At 47.8% G+C, this 17,391-nt stretch overlaps 1 protein-coding gene across 3 annotated transcripts in view; it reads right to left on the reverse strand.

Annotated features, from left to right (window-relative positions):
• The window catches only part of slc16a4 (solute carrier family 16 member 4), a 145,832-nt gene that overhangs the window by 29,920 nt on the left and 98,521 nt on the right, over nucleotides 1-17,391 (reverse strand). For all 3 annotated transcript variants that reach the window (XM_038819820.1, XM_038819817.1, XM_038819819.1), the window contains exons 6-7: nucleotides 14,845-15,006; nucleotides 6,774-7,385 (exon numbers count right to left, since the gene is read on the reverse strand). In XM_038819820.1, coding sequence (XP_038675748.1) covers nucleotides 6,774-7,385; nucleotides 14,845-15,006 — 774 coding nt within the window. The remainder of the gene's footprint in view (nucleotides 1-6,773; nucleotides 7,386-14,844; nucleotides 15,007-17,391) is intronic.

Genomic DNA, 17,391 nt, shown 5'->3' on the forward strand with positions numbered 1-17,391 from the left:
GAGTTCCCAGAGGACTGGAGAATAGCCAACGTTGTTCCCTTGTTTAAGAAGAGTAGGAATAATCTAGGAAATTATAGGCCAGTTAGCTTTACGTCAGTGGTAGGGAAAATGTTGGGAAAAGACTCTTAGGGACAGGATTTACTCACATTTGGAAATAAATGGACTTATTAGCGATAGGCAACATAGTTTTGTGAAGGGGAGGTCATGTCTCACTAACTTGATCAAGTTTTTTGAGGAAGTGACGAAGATTATTGATAAAGGAAGGGCAGTGGATGTTGTCTACATGCATTTTAGTAACTCCTTTGACGAGGTACCTCATGGCAGACTGGTACAAAAGGTGAAGTCACATGGGATCAGGGGTGAGCTGGGAAGATGAGTACAGAGCTGGGCCATAGAAGACAGAGGGGAGAGGTGGAAGGGTGCTTTTCTGAATGGCAGGCTGCGACTAATGGTGTTCCACAGGGATCAGAGCTGGGACCTTTGTTGTTCATAGTATATATAAATGATTTGGAGGAAAATGTAGCTGGTCTGATTAGTAGGTTGCGGACGACAAAGATTGGTGGAGTTACGGATAGTGATGAGGATTGTCAGGGGATACAGCAGGGTCCAGATCAGTTGTAGACTTGGGCAAAGAAATAGCAGATGGAGTTTAATCTGGAAAAGTATGAGGAAATGCATTTTGGAAGGTCTAATACAGGTGGAAATTATACAGTTAATGGCAGAACCCTTAGCCGTATTGACAGACAGGGAGATCTGGGCGTACAGGTCCACAGATCACTGAAAGTGGCAATGCAGGTGGATAATGTTGTCAAGAAGGCATAATGATCAGTCGCCATTGAGTATGAAAATTGGCAAGTAATGCTGCAGCCGTACAGAACCTTAGGTAGGTCACATTTGGAATATTGCATACAATTCTGGTCACACCACCAGAAGGATGTGGCTGCTTTGGAGGGTACAGAAGTGGTTTACCAGGATGTTGCCTGGTCTGGAGGGTATTGGCTATGAGGAGAGGTTGGATAAACTCGGATTGTTTTCACTGAAATGACAAAGGTTGATGGGTGACCTAATAGAGGTTTACAAAATTTGAATGGCATGGACAGATATTTGGACGCTTTTCCCAGGGTGGAAAAGTCAATTACATGGAGACATAGTTTTAAGATGCGAGGGGGAAAGAGGAGATGTGCAAGGCAAGTTTTTGTTTTACAGAGGGTGGTGAGTTCCTAGAACACGCTGCCAAGGAAAGTGGTGGAAGCAGATAAGATAGAGTTTAAGAGGCATCTTTACGAATACATGATTTGGATGAGAATAGAGGGATATGGACTCCAAAGTGCAGAAGGTTTTAGTTTGGACAGGCATCATGATTGACCCAGGCTTGGAGGGCCAAAGAACTTGTTCCTCTGCTGCACTGTTCTTTGACTTCCCATTCACAAAACCTGTTTTTGAAATGCCCCATTCTAGCCTCCTTAATACTATATCCCAGTAATTTCTCTATGATAGATGTTGAGTTAATTGATCTGTAGTTTCCTGCATTCAGTCTCCTTCCTTTCTTGAATAGAGGAGTTACATTCACTATTTTCCAATCTGATGGGAATTGGGAAAATTAAAACCAATTAATCTCGCATCTCAGCAGCCGTTAGGACCTGGGGACTTGTCGACCTTTAATCCTAACAATTTCCTCAATATCATTTCCCTGGTGGTTGTAATTGTTTTAAGTTCCTCCCCTTCACCTCTTGATTCACAGCCTTCGGCATGTTATTTGTACCCTTTGCAGTGAAGCCAGATGCAAAACGTGTGTTCGGTTCATCCGCCATTTTCTTATTTTCCATCATTAATGAGGGAGTAAATGGAAGTGCCACTGCTCTGGGTCACAGGTTCAAATACCACCACCATAGCTGGTAGAATTTATGATGAATTAATCAAATCTGGAATTGGAACCCTCTCACTAAGGGTGACTGTGAACCATCATCGATTGTTGTAAAAAAATCATCTGGTTCATTAATGTCCTTTAGGGAAGGAAATATGTCTTGTTTACCTGGTCTGACCCACATATGACTCCAGACCCATGACAATGTGGTTGACTCTTAATTGCTCTCTGCAGTGGCCTAGCAAACAATTGAGCTCAACGGATTGGCAGCAAATACCGGCCTTGCCAGCGACACATCGCATGATAAAGTTAAAAAAATAATTCCTCAGATTCATGCTCACCTTGGTTACTCTTTTCCTCTTTAGATACCCTTACCATCTATTCTCATATTTCTCGTTAGTTTTCTCTTGCAACCTAATTTCTTCCTCTGTATTATTCTTTTAGTCATTCTTTGCTGTTCATTATTTTATGCCTCATCTTCTGACCCGCCACCTTCAGAATTGGACACACTTTCTTTCCATTTGATACTTTTAAATAATTCATTTCCCAGATGTGGATGTCATTCGCCTGACCAACATTTATTACCCATCCCCAATTTGCCTCGAGAAGGTGGTGGTGAGCTGCCTAGTTGAACTGCTGCCGTCCCCTGAGGGGTAGGTACACCCACAGTGCTGTTAGGGAGAGAATTCCAGGACAGTGATGAAATGGTGATATATTTCCAAGTCGGGGGTGGTGAGTGACTTGGAGGGGAACTTTCAGGTGCAATCGGTCTTGTCGAACAACGTGGAATATTTTACGAACTTAAAATGTTCTATCTAAAATGCCACAGCACTGCGCCAGTCTCATTATGATGCCAGTGGAACAGCACATTGCTCAGAGTGTAGGGCTGGTCTGCTCACGGTGAATGCTTCCACAGTCTAGAATGATACAACTATGCAACAGTATTCACACTGGGCTGAGCCATTGCACAGCACTGAAAGGGATGTGCAACTAGTCATATCAAGAGCAGGTTCAGCATTCAGACTTGCTCCTCCCAGCCTTATGATTGACCGGACCATGATCACCAAGCAGATCCGCAGTGCACCTATATGTGCTCGCTCTGGACGTGAAACTCAACTCAAACTCACTTGATGCAGTCATCACCACATTAATGAGACACTCCCATGGCCAGTGAGATAAGGGCATGGTTGGAGATTTCATCCTCCAATCCAGGTCTCGTCCTTTGGAGACATACCAGCTGCTAATTCCACAAGACTACTTGAGCTGCCCTCACAATGTGTGTATTGAAGAAGAAGAGTTACAAGGGCTTTAGTCATGCACTTCCAGTAAAGATTTGAACACATCTCCCTGATATTCCACAAGGGTGAGAAAATAATCTTCAGTGAGGTTGACGTTGGATGAATGGTAACCACACCGCGGTAGTCTATCACTGAGTGGAAGGATGGCTAAACCTCAAAATAAGAAGATTAAAATGTACAAAATCACAACACCTTCCATTGGCGAAGACATTCACATAAACATCTCATTCATGGAACAAATACAATGCAATCATTTTACATTGGTTGCACACTGATGACCGTAAAATGGCTTCGATATTTATCTTTCCTAACCCTGTCACTACATTTGGGTGTTGCCTCGACATCCACAGTAAGGCCAGAGACAGCTGCTGATTGCTACTCCGGATGCCTCTGATGACCTTGGCAGATGTCCTCTGATGGCCCGAGGCCTGGAGGGCTCCGGTTTGATCAGGGTGTCCTGCTCAGGGGATGATGCACCCTCCTCGGTCTGACCAGCTGCTATGGATGAGGTCACAGGCAGAAGGCATTCAGAGTGGTTGCACGCCCTTGGAGTGTCTTGTGTAGATGCCCCTTGGGTATCCGACTGACACACATCCACCCTGTGGGTTCCCAAGTGCCCCTACCTGACTCCTTGAGGAGAGGGGGCATCTGAAGGGAGGTCAAGGTGCCCACACATTAATGGTGCCCACCAGTGTATGTGGGCATAGAGTCCAGGGCCGAGCGTAAATCCAGAAAAACCTGCTGGACAAAGGTCTTCATGTTGGTTGCCAACCTTCCCATGAAGGCCTCAATACACTCGCATGTCGAAGCCATGACATTAGAAAGAATGCTGACGGACTCCTCCATCATGTGCTCCAGTCTGCTGAATGACTGCCAAATCTGTCTGATGTTCTGCCACCTGTTGTCATATCTCCAGCACTGAGTTGGCGGCTGCTCGCAGACGTTCATTACCTGACTCGGAGGAAACAGATGGCTGGCCTCCGAGTCCCAGAGACCAGGGCTGCCTCTGACACCTGGGATGCCCCTGCCTCTGACACCTGGGCTGCCCCTGCCTCTGATACCTGGGCTGCCCCTGCCTCTGATACCTGGGCTGCCCCGCCCTCTGACACCTGGGCTGCTCCTGCCTGAGACCTGGGCTGCCCCTGCCTCTGATACCTGGGCTGCCCCTGCCTCTGATACCTGGGCTGCCCCTGCCTCTGACACCTGGGCTGCCCCTGCCTGACACCTGGGCTGCCCCTGCCTCTGATACCTGGGCTGCCCCTGCCTCTGATACCTGGGCTGCCCCTGCCTCTGACACCTGGGCTGCCCCTGCCTGACACCTGGGCTGCCCCTGCCTCTGACACCTGGGCTGCCCCTCCCTCTGACACCTGGGCTGCCCCTGCCTCTGACACCTGGGCTGCCCCTGCCTGACACCTGGGCTGCCCCTGCCTGACACCTGGGCTGCCCCTGCCTCTGACACCTGGGCTGCCCCTGCCTGACACCTGGGCTGCCCCTGCCTCTGACACCTGGGCTGCCCCTGCCTCTGATACCTGGGCTGCCCCTCCCTCTGACACCTGGGCCGCCCCTCCCTCTGACACCTGGGCTGCCCCTGCCTGACACCTGGGCTGCCCCTGCCTCTGATACCTGGGCTGCCCCTGCCTCTGACACCTGGGCTGCCCCTCCCTCTGACACCTGGGCTGCCCCTGCCTCTGACACCTGGGCTGCCCCTGCCTGACACCTGGGCTGCCCCTGCCTGACACCTGGGCTGCCCCTGCCTCTGACACCTGGGCTGCCCCTGCCTGACACCTGGGCTGCCCCTGCCTCTGACACCTGGGCTGCCCCTGCCTCTGATACCTGGGCTGCCCCTCCCTCTGACACCTGGGCCGCCCCTCCCTCTGACACCTGGGCTGCCCCTGCCTGACACCTGGGCTGCCCCTGCCTCTGATACCTGGGCTGCCCGTCCCTCTGACACCTGGGCTGCCCCTGCCTCTGATACCTGGGCTGCCCCTCCCTCTGACTGCTACAGGGAAGCTACTGAACAAAGCTCCACCGAGGTGTGCGTCTCGGTGATGGAGAGTGCAGCTGAGTACAGTGACACGTCTTACTCAACTTCCTCATCCAATATGGTCTGGAGGCTGGAGCTTATGTTGGCCAGCTGTGTGGGCCTTTACCTCCTGATGCCTACAAGATACAGAAAAGAGTTTAAGTTGATCAGCAGGAGGATTACACAAGTGTGTATCACTTGCTGTGAATGTCAGGATGTAATGAACTCATGTCGCTGTGTTCCGTACTAGGTTGCTGAGGCAATCCGATCTCCCCATCCCCTGAGAGTATTGGTCCCATCCTTCCCGGACTGAGTGAAGGAAATAATGTTATCTGTCCCTCTCCTGATCTGGGATCTTCCCACCTGTTGTAGGCAAACTTGCCCTGGACGAAGATAAAAGGAAGGCATGTGATGAGAAGGGATGGAGCAGAGGCTGAGATACATACATGTCCCTGTGTGTGGGGCTGAGGATGGAGGGTAAGCAGCATGAGAGGTGAAATAGTGGTGATGTAAACGTTTCTGTGAGACAATCAGTGATGATAATAACTGTGCGAGATCCCTGAAGAGATTAGACCATTGATTACATGATGGCCACGATAAGAGTTTGATACTGAAGAGAGTCAAAGGATAACTTACCCTATTGGAATGGATTAGATCATTCAGCCTCTTCCTACACGGGATGGAATGCAGTGATCTGCCACACCGATATCCTTAGGATAGCCTCCTATGCTAGAGAGGCAAAGCTAATATGCTTTCTGGATACCACACACTCCTTGTATCTATGCCTTGAGCATGTTGGGGCAGAGGTGGGGTGCTGCCTTCTTTCTGCCTAACCCCCTCCGAGATCAACTCCCAGAATGAAGCAAGAACAGAATCCGCATAGGCATTGCGTTGTGCTAAATCATGCATGTAGTTTCCTGCAGTGTAAACTCTGCTGTATACTGGAATTTGGCAATCACTCAATTCACTCTGAGAAGACAGCATCAATTGAGAAATCGTGTTTGGATGGATGGAAACCTGAAGGATGTCGCATGATAAAAAAAGAAAGTTTTCACTGCTGATGCATTTTTAGTGTGTTAAGAATAGCGCTGAGAACCAATTTAAGATTGTCAGTCAGGCTCACAGTGTGGTGCATTTGTTGGCTAGAAGTTACATATATTAATAGGCAGGGCCCTGTGCTTTTCAGACAGAAAGAACATGTTCACACATTGCACCTCTTTCACCTGGACAAAATAAGTGACAGCCATTTGCTGGTTCATTCCCCAGGACAATGCCTTGACCACTCAGGGTCAAGTTGCCCGGCTTAAATTTCAAACAGTGCTTGGCAGTTGTCGATCACCATCAACTGGTGCATTCTCCATGGCAATGCCTCTACAAGAGTGACAACCAATCAGCTTTCCCTTATCATACAGTATTAATTTTTTGTTTTCCCCTTATAATGGCATTCTTGCAAAGTGTCCTGATTAGTGCAGGCCGGAAAACTTCAACAAGTCTCTTTTCTCAGCAATAACCAAGAGAAGTTCTCTTTGGAAAGCAAATCTCAAACAAATTGCAAACACTGAGATAATACCTTTCGACCCGAGCTCACCTGCAACAGAAATGATGAAGGACGCATCCATGGCATCAATATTCAAAGTCTTGGCCCTTGCTGATAGATGAAAGTAGGGAATGAAGTATGCTAACTGACTGAACACCACTGAGGACGTGTAAATACAAAAGAAAGGATCTTGTAACAGTGAGAAGTCGAGAAGTTTCTCCTTCGCAGGAAGGCTCTGCAATCCCTTGTTCCTGCTCGAAAACCCAACAGTCTCTTTATGAGCCGTTCGGAAAGTTACTTTGTCCAGGAATGCTTTGCTCTCGTGCGTAATACTGGATTCCGTCTCCACCCGGGAGGGGTTGGCGCTCAGATTCTCATCCCTCAGGATGCAGCTGTCAGCATTGGTGGGAAGGTCAAGGTGGCTAATTGCAGCGTGACCCACGATGGGATTGGCAGCGATTAAACAGCCTTCGGAGTGGTTCTCCACAGTACTTTGCTTCATTGCCCCATTCAGAAACAGATTGCCATGTGGACATTTGAGCGTTTTATTATTACAGGGTGGTTGGGAGTGTGTAGATTGTTGTTCCTGGAGGTAAATTGGCCTCAGCAGCATACTCGTGGCAATTAGGTTTAACATTAGACCACCCAAAATAAGTAAAGCACCTGGAGAGATGGAAAAAAAAAACTTTTGTTAAAAAAACTATTCAATCTTATTAGATCCCGGCACGGTTTCCCTTGGGTTTATGCTGTGCCAATATTTACATGGCGTTCATACATAATAGTTGATATTTTAGCAACAAAAACAACTTGCACAGGAAAACATCCCAAATTGTGTCACAGGAACATTAGCAAACTAAATTTGACACGCCCCAGGGAAAAACGAAAGAGAAAACGGACAAAGGAAGGGAGAGGTCGAAAGGTTCAGGGAGGGAATTCCAGAGTTTGGGGCCTGGTAGCTGAAGTCACGGCCACCAATGGTGGATGGATTAAAATCAGGGAGACTCACGGGGCCGGAATGAGATGAGCACAGAGATTTCAGAGGGTAGCGGGGCTGCAGATCACAGAGATAGGGATGGGTGTGGTCATAGAGAGATTTGAAAACCACGATGAGAAAAGGCGTCCCGATCTCTGAGGCCCCCCAAAAAATCCATGACCTGCCCACCAGCATGAACGCAATCCCCCCCCCCCTCCAACACTCACACCGGGGCAATTCCTGTCCAATCGTGCAAAAAACGCATCTTGGCAGTACCACCCTAGCAATCTGGATAGATCTCGGAGTGGGACCTCGCGGTCTTCAACGGCAACGCTGCGCCACGGCGAGTTGCTTTTCCAGTGCAGCGTGGCTGTCGAAAAGCACCCATAGAATTTTACAGCACGGAAAGAGGCCCTTCAGCCCATCCCGTCTGTGCCGCCCATCAAGCACCTAACTATTCTCATCCCATTTTCCAGCACTTGGTCCATAGCCTTATTTGCTCTGGCATTTCAAGAGCTCATCTAAATACTTCTTAAAAGTTGGGAGGGTTCCTGGGCGGAATTCTCCCATACCCGGCAGGGCGGAGGGTCCCGGCGGGACGGAGTGGCGTGAACTACTCCGCCGTCGGCCCGCCCAAAAGGTGAGGAATCCTTCGCACCATTAGGGGCTAGATCCGCCCCGGAGTGGTTGGCGCCACGCCGGCTGGCGTGGAAGGCCTTCGGCACCACGCCAACCGGGGCCGAAGGGACTCCACCGGCCGGCGCGGGTCCGCGCATGCGCAGGAGTGTCAGCGGCCGCTGAAGTCATCCCCGCGCATGAGCGGGGGAGGGTGGTTCACCTACACGTCGGCCATGGTGGAGGCTGACATGGCCGGCGCGTAGGAAAGGAGTGCCCTCCACAGCACAGGCCCGTCCGCGGATCGGTGGGCCCCGATCGTGGACCAGGCCACCGTGGAGGCACGCCGCGGGGCCAGATCACCCACCCCCCCCAACCCCTCCAGGACCCCGGAGCCCGCCCACACCACCAGGTCCGGCCGGTAAGGGACCTAATCCAATTTACTCCGGCGGGACCGGCATAGAACCAGTGGGACTTCGGCCCATCACAGGCCGGAAAATCGCCGGGGGGGGGGGGCCCGCCAACCGGCGTGGCACGATTCCCACCCCCGCCAAATCTCTGTTGCCAGAGAATTCGGTGGCCGGCGGGGGCGGGATTCACGCCGCCCCACCCAGCGATTCTCCGACCCGGCGGAGAATCCCGCTCCCTGTCTCTACCACCCAATCAGACAGTGAGTTCCAGATTCCAACCACCCTCTGGGTGAAAATGTTTTTCCTCACGTCTCCTCCAAACCTCCTGCCCATTACCTTAAATCTATGTCCCTTGGTTATTGACCCCTCCAGTACGGGGAAAAGTATCTTCCTAACCACCCTATCTATGTCCCTCATAATTTTATACACCTCAACTAGGTCCTCCCTCAGCCTTCTCTGCTCCAGGGAAAACAGTCCCAACCTATCCAGTCTCTCCTCATAGCTGAAACTCTCCAGCCAGGCAACATCCTGGTGAACTGCTCTGCTCCGTCTCCTGTGCAATCACTTCCTTTCTATCGTGTGGTGACCAGAACTGCACACAGTATTTCAGCTGGGGCCTAACCATCATTTTATGCAGCTCCATCATAACCTCCCTGCTCTTAAATTCAATACCTCAGTCAACAAAGGCATGAATCCCATAGACTTTCTTAACCACCTTTCTGTCTGTCGTGCTGATTCCAGAGATCTGTGAACCTTCACACCAAGATCCCTTTGATCCTCTGTACTTCCAACTGGTCGGACCAATCATTGTATATTTCCTTGCCTTGTTAGTCCTCCCAAAATGCATTACTTCACATTCGCCACTCTTCTGCCCATCTAATCAGCCAGTCTATATTGTCCTGTACTCTAAGGCCTTGCTCCTCACTAGTTACTACACCACCAATTTTTGTGTCATCTGTGAACTTACCATACCTCCTAAATTCACATCCAAATCATTAATGTATATTACAAACAACAAGGGACCCAGCACCGATCCCTGCGGAACACCACTGGACACAGGCTTCCAGACACAAAAACAACCTTCAACCATCACCCTCTGCCTCCTACCACTAGTTTTGGATCCAGTTTGCCAGATTGCCCTGGATCTGGTGCGCTCTTTTCTTCTTCATCAGCCTCCCATGTGGACCCTGTCAAAAGCCTTACAAAAGTCTCCGTAGACAACATCAACCGCACTACCCTCATCTACACACCGAGCCACCTCCTCAAAATATACAATCAAATTTGTAAGACATGATCTCCCACTGACAAACCCATGCTGACTACCCTTGATTAATCCTTGCCTCTTCAAGTGGAGATTAATTCTGCCCCTCATAATTTTTTCCAGTAGTTTCCCTACCACTGAAGTTAAACGCACTAGCCTGTCATTTCCTGTTTTGTCCCTACTTCCCTTCTTGAGTAATGGCACCACATTAACTGTCCTCCAATCCTTTGGCACCTCTCCTGTGGCCAGAGAAGAATTGAATTTTTTTGTCAGAGCTGCTGCAATCTCCTCCCTTGCCTCCCACAGCAACCCAGGATATATATCATCTGGCCCCAGGGATTTATCCACTGTCAGGCCCATTAAAACTGTTAATGTTAAGTTGTTCAAATAAATCACAATGTGCCACACTGATTTTTTATACCTACGTCATCCTTCCCCATCGTGAACACTTCTCTGTAGTGATCAGCCAGGTGGCTGCTTCAGTTGTTAAATTCTCGGTTATCCTACATAACTTTATCCAGTTTTATCTTTGATCTCAGCCAACCTCCAAATATTTTTCACACTGTCACCTTTAAAATGGTAAAATGGGCGAGGTAGCTGAAACTGGAAGGGTCTCTGGTCTGCTCTTGTAGGCACGGTATTTGTAAGCCTGGCTCAGTCGAATTTTGGTCAATGTCGATTCAGCAATGATAATGTCATAGAATGTCAGGAGGAAACACTATATATTTGGAAATGGCCAGACATTTGTGTGAAGTACTTTCCATTCATCAGCCCAAGGCTGATTGCTGTCCAGGTTTTGTTGTAGGCAGGCACAATAGCTCCATTATCTGCTTGGTACCCGTCCACAGTATAGCGGAGGGGATGCTACACTGTCAGAGGTACCCCCTTTGAGACGTGACATTACACCAGGCCCTGTCTGATCTCTCGCATGTGGGTGCAGAAGATTCCATGACACTAATTGAAGAAGAACCATTGGGAGTTCTATCTGGTGTACTGGACATTATTCATTCCTCAATCAGCATCAGGAAGAACCAATTATCTGGTCATTATCACATTGCTTCTTCAGGGAAATTGTTGTGTGTAAATTGGCTGCTGTGTTTCTAACACGACAACAATGACTAGATTTCAAAACCACTTCATTGAATGTAAAGGAAACTCAATAACAAAGTCGCCATCATCCCCAAGGACCGTAGGCTGCTCTTCCCTTTGAGAGAAGGAGCTGACTGGTAGTGCCACACAAGTGCCAGGCAATGACTATCTCCTACAAAGGAGGATCTAACCACCGCCCCTTCACATTCAATGGCATTACCATCACTGAATCCCCGACTATCAGCATCCTGGAGGTTATCGTTGATCAGAAGCTGAACTGGACTAGCCATATTAATACTGTGGCGACCAGGGAAGGTCAAAGGCTCGGAATCCTATGGCGAGTAACTCACCTCCTGTCCCCCCTCAAAGCTTGTCACCATCTACAAGGCACAAGTCAGAAGTGCAATGGAATACTCTCCACTTGCCTGGATGAGTGCAGCTCCAACAACACTCAAGAAGCTCGACACTATCCAGGACAAAGCAGCCGCTTGATTGCTTCTCCTTCCACAAACATTTGAACCCTCCAGCACCAACAAACAGTGGCAGCCATGTGTACCATCTACGAAATGCACTGCAGTAACTCACCAAGGGTCCTTAGACTGCATCTTCCAAACCCACGACCACTACCACCTAGAAAGACAAGAGCAGCAGATACCTGGGAACACCACCACCTGGAGGTTCCCCTTCAAGTCACTCACCACACTGACTTGGATATATATCCCCAATCCTTCACTGACACTGGGGCAACATCCTGGAACTCCCTCCCAAACAGCATAGGTATACCTACACTTTAAGGATTGTAGTGGTTCAAGAAGGCAACTCACCACCAACTTCTGAAGGGAAACTAGGGATGGGCAATAAATCCTGGTCTAACCAGCGATGCCCACATCCTGTAAATGAATGATTTAAAAAAAATATTTAACCTAACGTTCACCACACCTCGAGGAAGGGGCAAGGGTTGAGAAGGTGGGGCGTTCATGGATATGAATGGCTGGCTGTAAATATAATTATAGAACCTTTACGGCAAATAAAGAGGCCACTTGATCCACCGTGTCTGCACTGGCCAAAAATCTAACCACCAGCCTAATCCCACTGGTCATGGCCCTGCAGGTTACAGCTCTTCAGGTGGATATCCAGGCACCTTTTAATGAGTTGAGTGTTTCTGCCGCTACTATGCTCTCAAGTAGCAAGTTCCAGACCCTCCCAAGCCTCTGAGTGAAAATTTTTTTTCTTTAATCCTTCTGCCAATCATTTTAAATCTGTGACCCCCTCGTCATTGATCTCCCTGTTAAAGTTATTAGGCCATTCCCATCCTCACAATTTTGTACATTCCAATCAAATCTCTCCTCAGCTTCTGCTGTTCCAGAGAGAACAATCCCAGACTATCCAATCTTTCCTCATCGCTGCAGTTTTCCAGTCCTGGCAACGACCTTGTAAATCTCCTTTGCAACCTCTCTAATGCAATGATATCTTTCTGTAATGAGGTGAGGGCTGCATGCAAAGACCAAACAATGATACCATGAAGGTTTGGTTCGAACAACGAAAACACTTCACTGTCACTGATGATCGCCTGCTCTACAATGAGAAGCTGGTCACCCTCCGAAAAAAGAATAAAGACTTCCAAACAGCATTGTTAACCTACAACTTACAATGTGGCCTAGCCTTGCCTGAACCCCAGATGGGAATAAACTCCTTGCACACCTCCCAATCCTGTCGAAGAATCAAATGCTTGGGTTGGTTGCCAAGGATTATCAGGATATCCAAGAGAGAGAGAGAGAGAGCTGACCTACAGGTCAAAGCAGGCTTCCACCTACAACAATAGAGAGCAGACAAGACACTTGGCACATCTACAAAAGAATGACAAGGGCTGGATTGAAGACCTCGAGAGAAACACACTCCGAAAGCAATGGGAGCAGATAGCTGTCGGTGTTCATCCTCCTTCTGAGATCCCCACCATCAGAGAAACCTATCCTCAGTCTATTCAGCTTATGACACATGGCATCAAGAAATGGCTGAAGCACACTGGCTGCAAGATAGGCTATGGGCAATATCCCAACTCTGTTACTGAAAACTAGTGTTCCAAGCTCTATACACAGCCAAGCTCTTCCAGCACAGCAACAACACTGGCATCGACCCAACAGTGTTTATCTTGTTAGATTGGGAAAGCTGTGGGTCTCTTGGAGAAGAGAAAGTTGAGGGGAGATTTGGTGGAGGCATTCAAAATCATGAGTGGTCTGGACAGAGTAGATAGAGAGGAACTGTTCCCATAGGTGGAAGGATTGAGAACCACAGGGCACAGATTCGAGGTGATTAGCAAAACATTTTTTCACTGCGGGTGTTTATGATCTGGAATGCACTGGCCGACTGTCTGCTGAAGACTAATTATTGGAAGAGGAAAGATTTGCAGGGCTACAGGGAAAAGTCAGGGAAGCTGCTCATTTGGACAGCTAGTACAGACATGATGGACCAAATGGGCTCCTTCTGCACTGCAACAATTCTGTGATTCTGATTCTGTCAATGCCGGGCGTTAACTCCAAGGACCTGGATGCAGTGCTGCAAAAAGCTCAATGGACTCACATGAGTGGTCACGGTCAGTGAATGCATCTTCAATTGCCACATCTCAGCAACTGCAACACTAACTTTTTTAAAATAAATTTAGAGTACCCAATTCATTTTTTTCCAATTAAGGAGCAATTTGGCGTGGCCAATCCACCTACCCTGCACATCTTTTGGGATGTGGGGGCGAAATCCACACAAACACGGGGAGAATGTGCAAACTCCACACGGACAGTGACCCAGAGCCGGGATCGAACCTGGGATCTTGGCGCCGTGAGGCAGCAGTGCTAACCACTGTGCCACCGTGCCGCCTCAACTGCAACACTAACCTAACCTACTGATCCTTGCACCAGATCCCCATCATTCGTCTACCAACCTCCCTATCAATCAGGAATAATTTGTCACATTCATAGCTTCATCTCACCCTCACAAGCTTGGCACCTCTGTGAGCCTCATACCCATATCAAGCTGGTACACACTGTCAGCTATTCAACCACAGTAGCCACATCACCCTAACATATTGTACCGCACTCACTTGAGTGCTGTGTCTGTGGCCAGCGATGGGGCTGAATCAATTGGGAATTATTGTAACCTCATACCTCATCCTCCTTCCCACTTCTCACTTCCTCCTCATTACACACTCTCTTCTGATTTATAAGCACCTCTTACTTCACCCACTCCTCGCCTATCAGAACCTCTCTCATTTCAGGTATCCTAGAACTGGAACCAGACCAGGGAGTGGGGGAACAGCAAGAAGACAGTGATGATGAAGAGGTGTCATCACTCATTTCACTCTTGCAGTCACCAGCTCAGATATTGGCACTGTGCATAACTTATCAGTTCCCCAGAGGCACATGAGTTCTGCTTCTCGCGGTTTTAGATGAGGTCTTCAATGGGGAAGGCTACATGGCTGATGGATATGCAAAAAGAAATGCCTGGTACATTGACAAGTCTGCTAGAAACCCTGTGGTCAATGCCAAGGTAGATGGTGGAATCTGGCATCGACTTGGCAAAGGGTTTGCAGCCTATGCAACCTATGTTACCCAAATCTTCCCCGAAGGTACTCTGTCTTCCCTTCCATACACACCAGTGAAAAAAGTTAATGACATTTCTCTCCCCAATTTACCCACAAGCTTTCTTTGTCGAAGACCTCATTTTAAAAGGAATGATAGGATTTAACTTTCAGCTATGAAGAGAATTAAAACAAACATTGCTCACCTTGCCAGTCATATTGTACCAACAGTAACTGTGTGAAAGGAGCGAGGGCAAAGGTCAAGCCCATTCCTGACCGTGCGATGGCATAGGCAGTCGCTAGTCTTTTTTTGAAGTACTTTGCATGCATCACAGTTGCTGCTTGATAGAGAAAAGCAAAGCCGATTCCTGCAACAAATGTTTACAGCTCAGTATTTGTATCAACTTGCTTTCCGGCAGCTCCCTGTTGACAGCTGAGCGAGGACATGAATATCGTGTGTCAAGTGCTCGCTAGCTGCTCCGAAACAGGCCCCAGGGGATTGAGCAAGGGCAGCTACGGATTGAATCGTACGCTCCTTCTGGTCTGCTCAACCCACGAGGACATCTCGCCCACAGAGTAATGAACCAGAATTTATAAGTGGGGCTTGTGCAAGCCTCCTGTGTACGGGAGTCCCAACATACCCATTCACATGTAGACTGTGCGATTTGTAGAATTTGGGAAGAATTATTTCTCAGTCATTGAACTTATGTATCCAAATAGGACAGTTCAATCATCGCAATGAGTAATGTCTCTGTTGAGGACAAGATTCCCACCTCCATCAGAATGTTTCTCCCCAGCTGTGCTGATTCAGGCCTTTTAATCTTTAAACCACTTGTCAATCCCAAAAAGTAAAACATCTGTTTAGTTTTAAGGCCGCTCATGCCAATGTATGTAGTTTTGACATTACTTTTTTCAATATATTCGCGGGATGTGGGATTATTGACAAGGCCAGCAGCTGTTGCCCGTGACTAATTGCCCGCGACAAGATGGTGGTGAATTGCTTTCGTGAACATAACAGTGAAATTGCTGAAAAGAAAAACCTGTTGCCAAAACCTTGTGTCATCCGCCTCTCAGGACAAATGCAAGAATGCCAAATTTAAATATTCTCAATGACTTATACCGCAGAAGAGGGGTGTTGACTGGTTGACAGGTTTGATTCGGATTGGCCAAGATGTTGTCATGGAGAAAGCAACAGGGCTCTCCAAGCTTACATATCATTCAAAAAGGGTGCAAGGCTTCAGCACATTCCTTTTGTTTGCAAAGACCGGGCCCCTGTGTATGAATGCAAGTCGCTTCTAATGAGTGTAAATGAGTCATTTTACAAGCTGGACTGATTATCTCAAATTGGTTGTTAGTGTAGCTATTGGCGCACTCAGGATTGTTTGAGACAGTGCCAAGTACCATAGACCATATCTCCCAGTGATTGGTTGATCGAATCAAACAGCGTGTTCCTCTGGTTATCTGTGTAAGGCTGAGTGCAGACCGTACCCAACCAGCTCACTCTTGCGAAACCCAAAAGAAAATAGGGAATTGTACGCACCGATTCGCTTTGGGCACGTTTGGCGATGAGAGCATGAAATATTAATAAATGCAGTGAAGGTTTCCATATGACAGATGTTAGGTTAATTGATCTATACATTCCTGCTTTTGTTCAATCATTATTTAGTGTCCTTATTTTCTTCATTATTGATATTACGGTTAGGTTAATTTTGGTGAGTCCCTACAATCCTTTATCTCTACTAAATACTGAAGGAATTGAATAATTCAACATTTCCTTATTTTCATTTACAATATCACAATTTTCAGATTTCAAGAGGCTCAATTGGTCCGAAGCACCCTCTTTTTCCTGATACAATTGCAAAGAAAATGGTTGATGTTGAAATCACCTTCTGTAGCTTATTTCATGCTTCCTCTTTGTAGCTCTTTATATCTGTTTTGTCACCTTTGGTTGACCTTTGTATCCGTCTCTGTTGCCAGTACCTGTGCTATTCTTTGCCTAATTGTCTGCTTTTCCTTGTAGTTTTATGTTGCCTCTTAGTGCTTTAGTGATCCAGAGCTATTTTATTGGTAAGTATAGCTCTTGTCCCTTATGGATATACGCTGGCTTTTATAGACCCCTACAGTGCAGAAGGAGGCCATTCGCCCATCGAGTCTGCATCCACCTTGAGAAAAGCATCCCTACCTAGGCCTACACCCCCACCCTACCTCCGCAACCCAGTAACCCCACATAATCTTTTGGACACTAAGGGACAATTTAGCATGGCCAAACCACCTAACCCGCACATCTTTGGACTTTGTGTTACATTAAATTATTTTTCACACCGCCCAGTAGTCTTCTGCTGTTTTACTCAATAATACATCTTTCTAGTTTACTGCGGACAGTCGCTATCTTATCAGCGTGGAGTCAACCGTACTGAAAATCCCTCCATGGCCTTGCTCCTCTGTAAACTCCTCGAGCCCACAAGCCTCTGCGATCTCTGCGCTCTCTACCTCTGGACCGTTTGATTTAAATTGCTCCACCGTTAGTGATCGTGCATTCCACTGCCTGGACTCTAAGCTCTGGAATTTCCTTCCTGAACATCTTTGCCTCCCCCCTCCTCCTTTATGACACTCCTTAAACCTACCTCTGTGACCAAGCCTTGGACTATCCGTCCTAAAGATTGCTTTGTGTGGTTTAACTTTGCATCCCTTCTGTGAAGTGCCCTGGGACATTTACTACTTCAAAGGTGCTATTCAACTACAGATACAGGGCT

This window comes from Scyliorhinus canicula, chromosome 15, assembly GCF_902713615.1.
Source record: "Scyliorhinus canicula chromosome 15, sScyCan1.1, whole genome shotgun sequence".
Lineage (NCBI taxonomy): Eukaryota > Metazoa > Chordata > Chondrichthyes > Carcharhiniformes > Scyliorhinidae > Scyliorhinus > Scyliorhinus canicula.